Below are 17,994 nucleotides of genomic sequence, written 5' to 3' on the forward strand. Positions count from 1 at the left end.
TTCCAATTCGTTGCAGGTGATTGGAACCTGTGCCTCAGTTCTGCCATCTACTTCTGCCCTGAGGTACGCCCCGGTGCAGGATTGCATATAGATGCTGGTGCGCTCTGCACTGCCAGAGCCCACTCTGGTACCAGCTGAAGTGCAGACTCCATGAGTAGCAGCTTCAGGCAGGAATCTCTTTCCCTCTTTGTGCGGGGTTTGAAAGCTTTACAAATTCTGCATGAATCAGTCAAGTGGCCCTCCCCCAGACACTTTAGGCAAGAGTCATGGGGGTCCCCGCAGGGCATAGACTTTGAACAAGCCACGCACGGTTGAAACCCTAGCAGGCCTGGCATCACCCTCCCCCGCAGGGAGGAGAGCGTTCTACAACTAAAACATACTTACCATCTAAAATTTACAATGCAAAACACTATCAAGAACTGGGTTTGTCAATAGACCAAGACAAAGACTGTTCCGGGCTACCGTCATGGGCAGTAAGAAAGAACTGAGGGAGGGAAGAGCCAGCAAGAGTATTTATTCACCATTATGACAGCGCCACTCTAGGGGGCTCCCAGCTGGCCCGATGTATACCGCTAGGGAAAAAGGCTCCAGAATCCGTGCACGCGGCACACATGCACCTAATTTGAATGCACATGAGCAATCTCTCGAAGAAGTATTAATATCCTTATTTTGTAGAGGGAGCTAAGGCAGAGCGACAGTGAGTGAGTTGTCCAAAGCCACACAAGAGGTGGGAGATAGAGTAGTTAAATGAACCTGGTTTTCCTAAGTCCCAGGAGAGCAGCCTACAAACTGGATCATTATTTGTCCAGGTCCAGGATCACAAACTATATATTTATGCCTATGCTCCTATATGCAGACAATTATATATGGATTATTCATATTATTGCCATTTCCTTATTCCCTAAGGATATGTCTACATTGCATTCGTCTTTCGAGAGAGGAATGCAAATGCAGACAAATGAAATGGCAAATTAAGCACAGATTTCAATTTCCTATGCTTCATTTGCATAATCACGTCCGGGTGCTATTTCAAAATACCCTATTTCGAAAAAAGAAGCGCTGTCTAGACACGGTTATTTCGAAAGAAAACCCTTCTTTTGAAATAACCCTTACTCCTTATAAAATGAGGTTTAAGGGTTATTTTGAAAGAAGGGTTTTCTTTCGAAATAACCGCGTCTGCACAGCATTTCTTTTTTCGAAATAGGGTATTTCGAAATAGCACCAGGACGCGATTATGCAAATGAAATGTGGGAAATTCAAATCTGCGCTTCATTTGCAATTTTGTTTGTCTGCTTTTGCATTCCTCTCTCGAAAGAGGAATGCAATGTAGACATACCCTAAGTCTCTTCTCTTAGGCTTCGCACTTCTACACTGCGAGTTTAGGAGGATCCGGAAGAGGCATAAGGATCTTGCACAACATGGGGTTTTTACGCAGAACGGAAGCAGCTACACTGCTTCTTTTTGTTCAAACCCCCTTGGGCAAAAAGAAAGGGCAGAAAATATGCTAATGATGTTGCAACTTACACTAATGATACCCTCATTAGCATATTTTCTGCCACAAAAACTTGCAATGTAGACAAGCCTTAAAGTAATTGCTCTGTATAATATGATTGCAACTGTAAAACAAAGCAAAGTCAAGAAAATTGTGAACAATGTGAATTATTTTATTATACAGTGTTGGCAATTGTAAATTTCACATTTAAAACAATTGAAATACTTTATTCAACAAGTCAAATACAGAAAACAGTTAATATTCTAAAAAGGAGGCAGCTAGTCAACGCAGAAACACAGTAATGGAAAATACAGCTTTTAGTTACACTTAAAAAATTATATATTTAGAATAAAACTTGAACCTGATCCAGTAATTTTTCTGTTTTTAACAAGAAAATTATTATACACAATATAACTCACAGACAATCCTTATTTAAAAAGTGATCTATTAGTGTTAGCAAATGTATTGGTAGTAATTCCCCATATTTGAGTTCCAGAGGACGTTCTGCAGTATATGCTTTGCTTATTCTGGTTTAAGTCAGTTACAGTATGATCTGTACCTGCAGTTATAAACTAGTTCTGAATGTACATCTTTTACATAGCAATTCTGTCTATCCCATTTTAGATGTTACTAGTCTCCATTAAATTTATTTCGTCAAATTTATTTCCTTTCAACATTTAAAATTATATAAAGGAAATTCAATATGGAAACATTAATTTCATGCTTTCTTAGAAAATGAAGAATATATAGAAAAAAATTGAATTTTTAATTTATTTGTTCAAAACACTAAAAATAAGTTTTCAAAATGTAGTTTGGTATAGTGATATTGTAAATTTTAAGATCCCTACTGAGAAAATAAGTGAAAGGTAAAAAGAAATTTCAAACTAGGGGTTCAATTTGGCAAACACTTAGGGTGTGTCTAGACTACTGAGTTTTGTCGACAAAAGTGGACTTTTGTCGACAAAACTATACCAGCGTCTACACTACCGCTGAGTTCTGTCGACATAACGTCGACAGAACTCAGCAGTTTTGTCAACGCTGGTATACCTCATTTTACGAGGCATAACACCTTCTGTCGACAGAGTTCTGTCGACAGAAGGTGTTATTGCCTGTAGGGTTGCGTCTAGACTACAGGGTTCTGTCGACAAAGCAGCTTGCTTTGTCGACAGAACTCAATGTGTCTGGACGCTCTTTGTCGACAGATACTGTCGACAAAACTTCTGTCGACAAAACCCGGTAGTCTAGACGTACCCTTACACATGTAAATATCTTTACTCATGTGGAATCCTATGGATTTCAGTGGGATTACTGATGAGCACAATTCTGCACATGGGTAAAACTATGTTTATAAGTGTACTGGATCTGGCCCTCTGTATCTACTATATTATGGGTATTAATAGAAATCTAAAATTTTTTAACTTTTGGTAAGCTATCAAATCTTTGCAAAAATGTTTTCTAATTTACACTAACAAATCACTTTTTCTAGTGAAACATTAAGTGAACAATGGTAAGCATTACACAAAACAGAGGAAAACCCACACAATACATTTTTACACATTGTATAACATTTTGAGTGGTTGATGAGAATTTTTTATATATTGATCCTGTCTTGTATAATTGTTCTGTTGTAAAGGCACAGGTTGGTTAGGAAAGAAAAGCCTGCATTTCTCTCTCTACTTTGTGATTATGGATTTATCATCTATTTATTGTCTCACTTTTTACCTTCTGAATTTTATAGGAAACTTTCCAATCTATTCCACAAATTTATGAAAACAAGAGATAAGACACTTCTAAAAATGCAATAAGCTACATACAGAGGAGACTGAAACCTATTCTGCCTACTTTAAAAGAGCAGAAGAAATTCCTTTAGCCTCATTTTTGTTAAATAGTTGGAAGATTTCACTCCTTACTTACCCTATGATCAAACTCTATGATCTCTATTTACTTTATTCAGCTTTGAAATATGCATTTTAAAACATTAATTATGTAACTCATTATATTAAAATGTGTGTGCATAATTTACCCTTTGGAGCTCATGATGATGTAACTGACTTTAGAAAATGAATGTTTAATTAATATGAATTTAGAAGGCTTCACTATGTAAACAAGACTGTATAATATTTTGATACATATTGGAATAAAGTAAAGTGATTGTTCTATCAGTTCTCATTTTCTTATACTTCCTCAACATTTCTCTGTCTCTTCATGCATATGTTTCACAAAAGAAGTAATTCAGAAATAACCATTAGTCAGGCTTCGATAAATAACCAAGAAAGAGAGAGCTATATGGGAGGTGAGGTAATATCTTTTGTTGGACCAGTTTCTGTTGGTGAGAGAGACAAGCTTTTGAACTTACATAGAGCTCTTCTTCAGTTCTTTTTCTAAAGCTCTGTGTAATCTTGAAAGCCTATTTTTCTTCCCAACAGAAGTTGGTTTAATTTAGACATTACCTCATCCACCTTTTCTCTCTAATATCCTGGGACCAAATGGCTACAACAACACTTCATACAACTCACAAAGATGATAGCTGCAATCAGTTGGTTCACAGGACAAAATTAAAAAACAGAAACTTAAGTTTCAGTATTAATATATCATTTAAGAGGTTCAGTTCTTTACTAGCAAATATTTAAAATAAATAACACCCTCATGCCCCTAAATATTGGATAGGAATTTTACTGTAATATTAAAAGAGAAATGTGGCAATGTAGTAATATTAGAACCTAATCATTCTTTTATTTAAGGCAAGTGGTGCATTTGTTTGAATCCTTAGTGGTAATGAAACAAACAAAAAAGCCATATTGCTGGAACTAAACTTCATACATTTTACACAAAAAATACCCATCAGATGTGACATTTTCTAAACATTACATTGGTTGATATGAAGGCAAAGTCTGCAATACATACTCACACTTAGGGTACGTCTAGACTACCGGGTTTTGTCGACAGAAGTTTTGTCAACAGTATCTGTCGACAAAACTTCCATCAACAAAGAGCGTCCAGACACATTGAGTTCTGTCGACAAAGCAAGCTGCTTTGTCGACAGAACCCCGTAGTCTAGACGCAACCCTACAGGCAATAACACCTTCTGTCAACAGAACTCTGTCGACAGAAGGTGTTATGCCTCGTAAAATGAGGTATACCAGCGTCGACAAAACTGCTGAGTTCTGTTGACGTTATGTCGACAGAACTCAGCGGTAGTGTAGACGCTGGTATAGTTTTGTCGACAAAAGTCCACTTTTGTCGACAAAACTCAGTAGTCTAGACACACCCACAGTAGAATTTTATTCCATAACAAATCACTTTCTCATGGAGCACGATACTATTCAGCATGAGAAAGGCCATCATACTCTGGCCTTCTCCACCTTGCATCACGATGAAATGTGCATAGGTAGCTTTGCCATCAGACATGTATGTTTTGTAAATGAAGCATTTACCTTACACAATTATAAACCCCTCTAAAGTAAAAATAATTGTATATAATTACATGAAAAACTATAATCTAAAAACTATGGTAAAACAAATGCACTTCTCCTCTTAACATATTTTCTCCTTTTTAAATGATTTTAATATTGGGCTTTTTGAAAAGGTTAGATCTCTTTAGAAAAGAGTTACGGTAGCTAAAATTTATAGCAATCACTATGAAGGCTGTTCTTCCCACATGTTAGGATAGCACTAAAAAGTGTGCCTATAAATTACAATATTCAGGCACACTTCTCACATGCATCGATAAAAAACAAACAAAAGCATTTGTTCTTGCATACAACTTTTTTCATAGATAAGTTTCATTTTAGGCCATGGTTACTAGCAGGCTTTTCCTCACTCATAAGAACTATAACAAAATAGCAAATTTTAAATTACAGGGTTCATAAAAGTTTTGACATTTAATAACATATAAAAGAGAATTGAGGCTTTTAACAGATTTACTGTTTTGAGACATAAAAGAAACTGTTTGGGAGGTAGACAGATGTTTTGAGGATAAACAGATATTTTAAATAAGGCATTACGCCATTATAAGTTTAGAGCAGCATAAAGGCTACTTATTAATCTTATTTCAATTCCAGAGTGTTAGAGTCTCATGCTTATGGAAGACTGTCAATGCACTTTTGGTCTTTGTGATTCTGACCCTCTCTTTCCCTCCTCTCTCTCTTTTTTTTTTAGCCATACAGCTAAAAGGAAGTGCTATATTACTTTCTGCCCATTGATTGACAGGAGTGTTCTGCTGTTAAATATTAATAAAATACTATAAAATAGCAGGTATTGGAGTTGGAGATATGTGCTCTTTTGGTGCATATTTTGCAAAAAATGGTAAAAAGACAGATAACATGACTCCAACAATTGCCAACATATACCCCCAACCAATCTGGCAGTCTCCTGCATAGTATATGCTTGAATTCTCACAGAATTTCTTCACTGTAGCAGAGCTCAGACCGAAAGGATAAACCAAAAGTCCAGAAGCCATGATGAATACTAGAAAAAAGAGAGAGAACAATTTTTAATAAATATTGGTTTCCCTTGAAAAAAATATTTCTTATGTTCAATGGGGAAATCTTGTTCAATTCAGGTCAATGGCAAAATTTCCACTGACTTCAAAGAGACTGATTTGTCTCAGATATTTTTTCTTTTTTCATCATCAATCTTTTTGGGATGCCTGGGGTTCTTAAGTTGAATCTGTATGTAAGTCAGAACTGGCGTCCAGATTCAGCCGCTGTTGAAACTGATCAGTTTCAGCAGCGGCTGAATCTGGACGCCAGTTCCGACTTACATACAGATTCAACTTAAGAACAAACCTACAGTCCCTATCTTGTACGTAACCTGGGGACTGCCTGTAGTCTCAATTAATGGCAGAAGCTTTTTACGGGGGGGAGGGAGGGGCAAGGGGAATCACTGGAATGTTAGATTTGAATCTGTTCTAACATCAAATAGGCTAAAGTTGTGCAGGGGTCTGTATCTCAGGCTTGTCTTAGAATGACCTCATTATACTCAGTTATATGAACCACACTCTGCCCTCCTTCTTAGAAAGGCTTAAAATACTGAATGGACTGTTATTATCTGCAGAAGCCAAGCTTTCAGACATGGTGCTAATGACTACTTAATAGCGCTGTCTATCAGCAGTGCAGTTAGCTGGAGGAATACACAAAGAAACAGTGGGGGTCCAGTTAGCTTCTTCATAGAACACTTATCCCGCTGCATGGTTTTAAAACAACAAACATCAATTTAAAATGTGCCAGAATTCAACAGTCAATATGTTATTATCTCATGTTTATCCACCCCCCCTCAAGTGTATCACATACAAAATCATCCGGAACTTAGAAAATATGCTTTAAGTCCTATTCCATAAGATGAAGCACACAGACTTTCTGAGAGTCTCGGTATGAAAAGAAACTATTTGACTTTACTTAGTATAGTTTTGACTGATCATTAGGGTTGCCAGATGGTTTCAACAAAAATACCGGACACGCTTGACATTGCATCACAATCTACATTACATCTTATTTAGAAAACACCGGACAGTTATATTTTCTCAATTTGTTTCCCAAACAGAAAGCTCAAATACTGGACTGTCTGGTTCAAAACTGGACACCTGGCAACCCTACTGATCATTTGCTTTATATTAGTAATTGAATTGATCTCTCATCAGATATAGAGTCCTTATTAAAACATTTGTTATTTTCTTGTAATATCCTTTTAATATATAATCTTTGTTACTTTTAAGAATTCCTCGCTTGGATTCTTACTTGTAACTTGGTCAATGTTGACTGCAAGATTATTTATAGTTGTGTGTCTGTACACCAATTCAACAAGAAAGGGTCACATTTTATTTCTCCTTTCTAACCTTCCACCTTCCCAAACACTTACAGTTTCTCCCCAATTCTCTCTGCTGCCCTCTCCTTAGATTATTGGTATCATTCATATACCTCATCCATATTGATAGTCTCCACTCTACAACCTTTTCTTAAAGGATTTATAACTTAGCCATAAACATTGTGGACATTTGGCATACAAGAAATCAGAAAAGGATTTTTTCTTAAATTAAAGCAACTTTCTGGGGTTTGAAGTTTCAAATTGAAGCACTAACATCACTTCAATATATTATTGTAATAATATAATGCCAGAAAGGAAGGCACGTCTACGTATGGAATTCAGTACATATTTGTGCAAAAAGTGAAAAGACTGTTACTGATTACAATCAGCATAAGGTAAATTACGAAAAATAGCACAATTTTCTGTCATTTCAAAATATATAATAAATAAAGGGAATAAAGTATAGTGCTCATCAGTATACTGGCTTTTCTATTGCATTAAACTCCTTAGTTAAGAAGTTCTGGAAATCCTGTTAACTAAGTTTGTTTCAGAAAACATGATATAGAATGTAACTTCTGTATTTATAGTCAGTGCTTTTTTTGTGACGGTACCGGCACCTCCAGACACAGTACCAGCACTTCCTGTCAGAGCTCAGCAACTTTTCCCCTGGAGTACCGGCACCTTTTTTTCTTTTCTTTTTTTTAAACAAAAAAGCACTGGTTATAGTCATCCAAAACAATTGAAGTGAAATATGTAATACTGGAAATCATAAAGAAATAATGAATTATGTAATTTCACAATTTTTATTTCATGTAAAAGAGATGTAAAGCTGCTGACTGAGCTGCAATGCTCTATACAGTACCTAGAGGGCACTCGTCTACAATTCTCCTAAGGCACTATACCCAACAAAGCCGTCTTTTATTTAATTGTATCCTTTGGTATATATGGTTGTAACAATTTTCTTTCAGTATTTGATCTGAGGAACTGGGTCTGGCCCACGAAAGCTCATCACCTAATAAACCATCTTGTTAGTCTTTAAAGTGCTACATAGTCCTGTTTTTTGTTTCAACAAAGCCATGGTTAGCCAGTCCAATTCTCCATTTCTTTCTATAAGGCTATCTGAGCCTCCTAAGGTCTGGGTCTATACTAGGAGTTTAGGTTAAACTTAACTGCATTAGGTCAATTTTCTAAAAAATTAGTCCATACCACCAAGCCCATTCCGTCGACTTTAAGGGCAGTTAAAGTTGATTTCGATACTCCTGCTTTTCACAAGAAGTAATGATAAATTCAACCTTGCATAATGGACCTTAAGGCAGTGCAGAGGCAGTGCTGTGAAAGTCGACATTCTTGGCCTCCAGAAAGTGTCCCACATGCTCAGATGTGACCACTCTGGCCAGGACTTTCAACTCTACTGCTCTCCAGGTGCACAGGAAAAACTTCAGGAAAATTTGAATTTCATTTCCTGTGTGGCCAGTGTGGTGAGCAGACCTCAAAGTAGACAGCACACCCTCAGCATCACATCTGACCATGAATGCCCAGGGACACAAACGAGCACCAGCACGAAGCATGCAGGAGATCCTGGAACTCGCTGCTATGTGAATAAGGACAAGAGAGGTAAATGGATGGTCTGGATCAGTGCTGCAAACATACCGCTTCTATGAGCTTGTGGGTGGAACCTGATCAGTTTCCAAAGCCAGTCCAGGGATTCCTCCCAATGCACTCCTCTGGCAGCCTGAAGCACCAGCATGGAAGGACCATGTGTATGAGGAAGAGGAGGAGGAAGAGAATGGTCAGCAGGAGAGCAGAGCATCCCATCTTACTGACAGCCAGGACCTTTCAGTAGCTTTGGAGACAATCTCCTCCTCTCAAGACATCTCGCTGCCAGGCCCTAATGGCGTGGAGGGCACTTCTGGTGAGTTCACATTTTTAATCATGCTACAAGTGGGCTAAGGTAATTGAGTGTGATCTGTGGTGGCCACCCTGCCTACACAGTGGGGGCTCCTTGGACCGGAACACTTTGTAAACGTGTCTGGAGATGAAGCAGGAATCCTCCCTGCATTTCTCCATACGGCTCTCAGAGGAACTCTTTCATCCTTCTCACAAGGTTTCTGGGGAGACCTGCCCTATTCCGTCCTCCATACTTTGCAGTAAGTGGCCTGGCAAAAGGTATTATAGTAAAAAAATGACCCTGGATAACCACATTCAATTCCACTCCATTTCACATATGAATATGCAAATGAAACAAAATAAATGTGAACTCAACTTCAGTAGGCTGCAAACATCACTTTGTGGTGTTATCAGTCTTTTATTGATTTCAAATTAAAACAACGTGCTTATTACAGTCAAAACACTGAAAACTAAGAATAAAATATAATGAATTCTTTAATCATTTTCCTGAAAGTTCCTACTGTAAAGAGCTTAGTTTGTTCTTGAATTTTTATTTGTCTACTGTAGAAGTATATTACACTCTTGATTCTTGTAACTAAGTTGGATTAGTTGGAAGACTGTAGGGAGACTCAATCATTAAAATTGGTGCTAGAAGGGATTCTTACAGCAGGCCCAGAAATCTGTTCTCCTACTGCTATTACAGATTGTCACTTACACCAGTGGTTCCCAAACTTTTTTATACTGGGGACCGGCAAACCCATTCACAAACTTTTGGTGGAGCGGTGACATTTTATTGGCATATCTGCATATATGTTACTGGGCCACCAAAAGTTTGTGAATGGGCCAGTGCCAGCTTTAATCCCTAGAGCCCCTTACACCTCCACTACCCCCCCAGCGCTAGCCACACTGACCCTAGAGTGCCCTGCACCCAACCCCCCTAGGCCAGCCCCCACCCTTTAGGGCCCCCCCCACCAGACTCCCCAGTGCCAATCTCCTGTTTCCAGAGCCCCACTGCACCCAACCCTCTCCCCCGAGTCCTCCCAGTGCCATCTCCCAGTCCCCAATATTAGACCTGTCCCGACGCATTATTTCGAGAGAAAACCCTTCTCTCGAAATAACATGTCTACACAGTGCGTTTTATTTCAAAATAGCGCTATTTCAAAATAGCGCCATAATGCAATTATGCAAATGAAGCGTGGGATATTTAAATTCCAGCTTCATTTGCAATTTCAAATGTCTTCATTTGCATCCCTATTTCAAAATAGGGTGCAAGTGCAGACATACCCTTAGTCTACTTCAAATAAAATTTTTGTTCTCAAATTTCTACACAGCTCTTGGGTCACTATTATTGAGTCACTTCCCTTTTCATTTTTTATTTAGTTAGAGGTAAATAATAAAGACACCTATATAATGCACTAAGCAACCTAACATCTAATTAGTAATACTACAAAAATCCCAGCAGCATTAAAATAATCATTAAAGCAGGAATTTAGCTAGCCCCACAAATCTTGTTCCTATCCCTTTAACTCTTCATTGTTATGGGAAGCACATCGTTTGCAGTGTCCAAAAACCCTATCAAGCAGATGTCTTTTGTAACACACGAGTAAGATTCAAGGATTTTCTGACTGAGAGGGGAAAACAAATGCCAGAGTCTCAATCCCAGCAACTTCAGCAAGAATGCTGTATCAGAATTCCCTTACTTTATTCGTAAGGGGAATCCGGTTGAGGCACATCTGTTGACCATACATGTCCATTCTTCAAACCCTCAGCATTATCCTTGCTTTCCTTGTTTATTTGATATCTTGTCTCAATACAAGTCCTTTTAAACATATCCAGAGGATTCTTATGAAGGACCACATCTAAAGCTTTGCTGCCATGTAAATAACTGACTTCATGCGTTCCCTCTCCTCTCCCTTTTCATAAATGCAGCAAAGACATTAAAGACAAGAATGAGTTGAGTTGTGACATGCCTGTTTTCTTTGTGTTTGTTCCCTGTACAGCACGAACTAAGTAGCAGAAGTCTTATTACAGGGTTTGGCTTTCTCCTGTGTAAGGTTGAAAAGGCCTGTGTTTCACATGTATGATATGAGCAAAAATTCAGGTGATTAACAAACCAGTGGATTTGATCAGAGTAGATTTCCTTTGGACTTACACTTTTCTTTGTCTGATTTTTTTAAAAGGCTAATATATAAAATAGAAAAAAAAACCCTGTCTTGTAGCCTCACAAGCAAATCGATATTTCTAAACCACCTGTTATAACATCTTTATTTTATGTGTGCCATTAAAAGCATGCAAAATTTAGACATTTGAAAACAAATTTTTGTTCAGAACTAAATAGCAAGTTTTAATAACATGACAGAGTATACAAGTTTAAACACACACACACACACACACACACACACACACACAAAGAAGAAACCGCTTTTAAAAATGGACATCTGAGGGGGTGTGTGTGTGTGTGTGTGTGTGTGTGTGTAAACAAAAGATATCCTTTTTTTGGAGTCCTCTCTCACAGACTACGTACACAATATCTATTTTTCAGTGTAAACCCTAAACATTACTATTTTGTAAGAAACTGGTTTTCTAAATAAATTAATAAATAAAGCAAACAGTTCACATTCTCTTTTACAGTTACAAAAGTCCCATTACTTAAAATTTACTATTTCTTCAGTTGTCATGCTGACAAAAATAATTTATACCCACAATTATGGGCTCACTCATCAGTGACACAAAGCCAAGGGCCAGGAGATGTCACCAGGAACGCAAGAGCCAGGGCAGATGCATTGCTTCTCTTTGTACGTGACATTGGCTGTCCACTAATCCCTTGGTTTGTAAGGGGCCTCATAGCTGGTTCCATGGGAAGACCCATTCTCTCCATTTCTAGAAGAATTAAATTCCACAAAGAGACCCTTAAGGAAATGTCCTCTCCCTCTATCTTCTCCTACAGCAGAATGGCCCAGTGAAAAGGACATGGGATTGTGTGTCAGTAAATGGATTCTGTTCCTGGCTCTTTCAATGACCTGCTGTGTGGCCTTTGAAAAATCACCTATTTGTGTGACTCAGTTTTCCCTTGTGTATAATGGAGATAATAATACTCAACCTCCAGTGCTTTGAGATCTACAGATGAAAAGTGCTAAATAAGAACTAAATAGAATTATGATTAGAAGAAGAAATGCTGTTGGCACCTTAGCATAACAACAGAAACAAGACTGAACTTCTGTGCTCAGTACAGCTATAATCAAATTATCTTCTGGCTCCTACAGAAAGGAATAAGTACTTTTCTCTTGATAGAAGCAGTCTGAAAACTACCACACAACACTTCAAACATCAATTAAATTTAAATGAACAAACCTAAAAAGTGACATAAATAAAACAAAATCCCATGATAGCATGAAAAATAAACTTTTGAGGACTGTGAAATCAAGGACCAATTATTCGAGGCACTTGTTCTACATGGAGCTACAAGCAGGGGCAAGTCACATACCCATAACACAAGCTCTGGTAAGTCACTCTACCAATTATTTCATCAAAGGGACATTGACTGAGATCAGGGAATGGAGACAATAATGCTTACATACGTGGTATCAAAACATAGCTAACTTATGTGGCTGAATAAAGAGCTAGCACTAGGAATAATGATATAGCCACTTTTACTGTGTTGCAATTTATCTAGTCTCCTTTTTTGTAAAGAATTATTTCATAGTTTTAATTTCAGTCATGCATGTGAAAATACTTAGAGTTTGTGCCAGTCTTGGCTTGTTGCCAAATACATTGAAGATTATGCCAATTTCTTATACAGCTCAACTAGATGGTGTTACTCACAAAGTAGCATTTAGCAGCTATAATACAAAAAAATGTGGTTACAAAGAAAGCTATTTAGCTTGTCAACACTCTTTGTTAGCACATTTTCTTTGCTAGCTTTATGTCTCCCAAATCTCTGTTAAACTAAATATTGAGGATCTGACTAAAGCTCACAAGCTTAGTTACTGCAGCAGATATAGTAATTGATACTGTATAGTTTTTATCTCAATGGTAATTTTATCTCAGTAACAAGTGCATGAAATAACCCAAAATATTTAATGTTTTCCTGTTTGCAGTCTCTTGCAATGGAGAAACTACCATCTTCATCCATCAAATCACTTGAGCATGTGCTTAACTTTAAGCACCTAAGCACAGGCGTGCGCACAGGGTGTGCTGGGTGTGGAAAGGCACACCTTAATGTCTCGGGCCGCCTAGCCCGAGCCATTTTTGTGCCCTGGGCCCCATTCGGCCCGGCAGCACCGCGCGGCCCAGCAGCACGACGTGGCACCCCTGAGGCGCCCGAGAGCGCCCCCGCCCGGCCCAGCAGCACAGTGTGGTACCCTGGGGGGCGCCCCCGCCCGGTCTGGTAGCACCGCATGGCGCCCGGCCCCGCGGCACTGCGCCGTGCCCCAGGGGCACCCCCGCCTGTCCCGGCAGCACCATACGGTGCCCTGGGGGTGCCCCTCCCCCGCCCTGAAGCTTGGGCTGGCTCTGACTCCAGCCCTGCAAGCTGTAAGGCAGAAGCTGAAGGTAAGGAGGAGGAATAAGAGGAAGGGGTAGGAGAGGAAGGAGCTTGTACAGAGGGAGAGGAGAGAGGGGGAAGAAAGGGGAAGGCACCAGAGGGACAGGGTAGAGGAGACACAAATGCTAGGGGGGAAGTGGCGACAATGAGAAAAAGGGCAGGAGGGGAGGTGTCAGTGGGAGGGGGGACAGGGTGATGCTGGAAGAGGAGAGGGTAAGGGCACTGGGGATTGGAGGGGGAGGTGCTGGGAAAAGGCTTGACAGAATGGGTAGGCATGAGGAAGGTGGGGTTGGAGCAAGTCATGTGTGAGGGCACAGGGGCATGAGGGAAATGGGGGCAGAGGGTGGTGAGGGGATGGGCATCAGGGAAAAAAGGGCAAAGGGGGCAGGGGCAGTGAGGGAAGGGCTAGACACCAGGAGGGTGCAGGTGCCAGGGGATTCTGGGGGTGAAGCAGAAGGGCAGACACCTGCAGGGGAGGGACCAGCACCAGAGGAGAGAGGCGAGGGAGGTGTTAGAAGAGGGGATGAGGAGGGGTAGCTCACATGATCAGAGTGGGGCTACTGGAGGAGTGGGCACAGGGGGGAGAGAAGGACTGATGGAGGGGGGCAGGTCTCAGGAGGGCTGAGGACAGTGAGAAGAGCAGGAGTCAGGACAGCAGAGGAGGGTGAGGAGTGGGGGGCAGCAGGCACCAGGGGAGTTGATGGAGCAAGGGGAGGAGACATGGCAGCAGAGGGGAAAGGTAGATATTTATTAATAACTTGAGTGCCACAATGGCACATCCAAACAAGCCATATGAAGTCAGTACTGGTGCACAACACAAAATTCATTCTGCTCATGGGAGGAAACTCTTAGAGGGAACACTTCCCCTCCAGCCTCTCCACCCCCGCATTAATGTCACACTCATTGGATTAATGCAATTGCAGGATAGTTGCATAGGGGGCGGTTGGGGTGGGGAGCAAACTAATCCCTATTGGTAGGAGGATGGTGGGAAAAGTCCTTGGGTCGGGGGTCACATAACACTTTTTATTTATGGTCATGTGCCCATCTTGCCCGGAGAGGGTACCTCCAGGGGCGTGGCTAATGGGGATCAGGGGAGTGGCTAACAGGGGTCAGAGGTGTGGCTAATGGGGGGGTCAAAGTGCATTTTAAAAAAATTCTTTGGGTGCACACCCTAATGAAATGTGCTGCGCACGCCTATGCACCTAAGTAATGATATTGAGGTCCATGGAATTTCTCATGTGCTTAAATACTTTGTTGAATCGCATCTTCAATGCATGAACAGAGTCATAGAAATGTCCCTTAATGCTGCTTTAACACTTATGTTTGTGCTTCCTTTTTACATGCGGAACCATCCCAATGTAATTGGGGCAGCTGCCTGAGGTCTTGTGCTTTTGAGGGCCCCACGGCAGCTACCCGAACCATCCTATGGATGGGAGGGACCAGGAGGTTATGGGGGCCTGGTGTGATGGTGGCAGCAGGTGTTGCCTCCCTCCCCCAACACTCACCGAAGTGGGTGGTAGAAGCCACAGAAACCCACCAGCCTGTTCCACTCCGCCATGCCATCCTCCCAGCTTGCAGTGTGTGGCTTCTCAGCGGCAGCAGGAAGCAGAGCCCCCCACCAGCTAGAATACGTAGCTGGAGTTGGCTTACCTTAAGCCAACTTGCCACGTCTAGCGCAGACCTGGTTTGGACTCTTCGAAAGCCTTGGCCCATCCTTTTCCCAGACTCATTCTAGGACTTGGTAGATTCAACAGGAGGACAGTCCTTGTGAGACAAGGGACTACCCCAATTCCTCCCACATACACAAAGGCTGCGTCTAGACTAGCAAGTTTTTCAAAACTTGCCAGCTGTCTACACTGGCCGCTTGAATTTCCACAAGAACACTGACGATCTCATGTAAGATTGTCAGTGTTCTTGCAGAAATACTATGCTGCTCCCATTCGAGCAAAATGCTTTTGTGCAAGAGGGCCAGTGTAGACAATGTGGTATTGTTTTGCGCAAAGAAGCCCCGATCGTGAAAATGGCGATCGGGGCTTTCTTGCACAAAACCGCATCTAGATTGGCACAGATGCTTTTCCGCAAAAAGTGCTTTTGTGGAAAAGCGTCCATGCCAATCTAGATGCTCTTTTCCGCAAAGGCTTTTAACAGAAAAATTTTTCCGTTAAAAGCATTTGCAGAAAATCATGCCAGTCTAGACGTAGCCAAGAAGAAGATGTTTGAGGAATCATCTACACCCATACTCCTGGCCAAACAATCTGCCCATATTTAGAAGCAGATCGTTTTAACTTATAGATTCAAGAAACACAACGCTGCACCGCTCTATTTTAACAAATGTATAACAGAAAACGTTGAAGATGTTGATTCTCTTCCTTTTTGCTTTAATACATTGGCTGCCTTAAATCTGAATATTAAACTCTTGATCCAATGTTAAATGTAATTCTGTAAATTCAAGCCATATGGAATTAAATAAACTTCTGCTGGTACCAGGGACTTTTAGTGCTAAAAGCATGAATTGGGAGCTGTAATACACTCACATACTCTATGGTCTGGGCACAGAGAGCTTATGTAACATGCACATTCTAGTGAGTTACTTTCCTTTCCTCCAAACCAATTTAAAGCAAATTTGCTAAAAGGTAAAAGCAGGCCGAGACATTATATTAAGTTGCATGTGAGGTTTAGTTTAATTCATTTATTTTCATTTATAATACACAAATAAATGTATTTGCCCTTTAAAAACAAAACCACTCAAAACTGATACTTTATAATAGAAATGCTGACAGAATATTAACTAAAGAAAAGCAAGTGCTATCATTATCCATCACTTCTAGAATCCCTGAATTTGTCAAACTAAAATTTCCAACAAAGATTTTGCTTGAAAGTTGAATATTAAGCAAACATTTATTATTTGCTGAAACCTTTTCAGGCCCTAAGAGCCAGATTCTGTGTTATTTATGTTGAGCTGTACAGTGCTTGCCGACATGAGAAATTTGCACCAGTATTTTTAAGGCATGAATTGAAGCTAATACTGCACAAAAGGCTGTGCAGGCAATCTTATTCATGCAATTAACTGGGCTAAGCAGCAGTTTAGCTACAACTTTAAAGGCTACAAAAAGCCAGTAACCTCTAAGGTTACAGTTCACTACATGAAAGCAAATGATGAAACTACACTATTTTACCGAACAAGCGGGTAACAATAGAAATTTATAAATATAATCTGGTTATCTATAGATCTAATCATATAGTTATAGAATTGCATGTCATATGCTCAAAAGGGTGAAATGATCTAGCATTGTGTGGTCTACTCTGAATCAGTGCATTTTATCATCAACAAGGTTACAAGGCAGACAGACTATTTAGCAGACTATAAAGGGATGAACAAAAGCCAGTTTGTCTCAAAATATCAAACTGAATCACCATATTGAATCTCTTGAAAATTCAGAGAGTTACAAAAGTCTAGTAAATTGGAGGCACTCTAATTTGTTTTAACCTTTACAACTTCATTTTTTAAATTATTTTCTTCAAATTATTATACATTTTCTATTTGACCTTTAAAACATATTATATTAACAGTATATGGTACATTGGCTTCCAAATAGTAAATTGATAGATTAATACGTTCCATTATAATAACGGGATATTTTGGTTTATGTTTCCTTTAAGTAGTATGTAACAGAGTATATACAGATTGTCTGTGGGTGTTTGTATTCTCAAATTTGTTGTTTTGTCTTTTTGGTTAAAATTAGAATGTGGCCTTAAGAAATATACATTCTACTGGTAATATTTTAATTACCTATAAATAAGGTACATTTTCACACCAGTGCATATGGGTTAACTGCTCAGTTCCCATTTATGCAAATGAAAATAAAGATTATAAATTCTTATGTATCTCTTTTGAAATGTATCCCAATCTTAATTTAATTAACTCCAGCTAGTTAAGAGTTTCTAATATACATCATGTTTTCCCAACTCACAATGTGGGAGAGAGTCAATTCCTCAAAATGAATTTTATATTTCTTCTTCTTAGGCTTTTTGGATAAGATCAAATGTGGTTCCAGTTTATTATCAGAAAACTATATAGTCATGATGCTAAAAAAGTAAATAGATCTCTCCCATTGTTTAGTATTATGACCCTAATTTAGTCCCTTTTCTTTGTTGACACTGCATAATACATTACAAGTTACAGGAAGATCTGGATTGCATTTTTGGAGGGTTTTTTTGGAGAGGAAGGGGTTTCTAAACTGATGGCACTATAGAACCATACAAATTCTAA

The 17,994-nt window shown here is 39.6% G+C and overlaps 1 protein-coding gene across 1 annotated transcript in view; it reads right to left on the minus strand.

Annotated features, from left to right (window-relative positions):
* Positions 1 to 1,643: 1,643 nt before the first annotated feature.
* The window catches only part of LHFPL7 (LHFPL tetraspan subfamily member 7), a 158,761-nt gene continuing 142,410 nt past the window's right edge, over positions 1,644 to 17,994 (minus strand). Inside the window, exon 3 of the mRNA XM_075904644.1 lies at positions 1,644 to 5,959. Coding sequence (XP_075760759.1) covers positions 5,733 to 5,959 — 227 coding nt within the window. The 3' untranslated portion in view covers positions 1,644 to 5,732. The remainder of the gene's footprint in view (positions 5,960 to 17,994) is intronic.

Source organism: Pelodiscus sinensis, chromosome 21 (genome assembly GCF_049634645.1).
Source record: "Pelodiscus sinensis isolate JC-2024 chromosome 21, ASM4963464v1, whole genome shotgun sequence".
Lineage (NCBI taxonomy): Eukaryota > Metazoa > Chordata > Testudines > Trionychidae > Pelodiscus > Pelodiscus sinensis.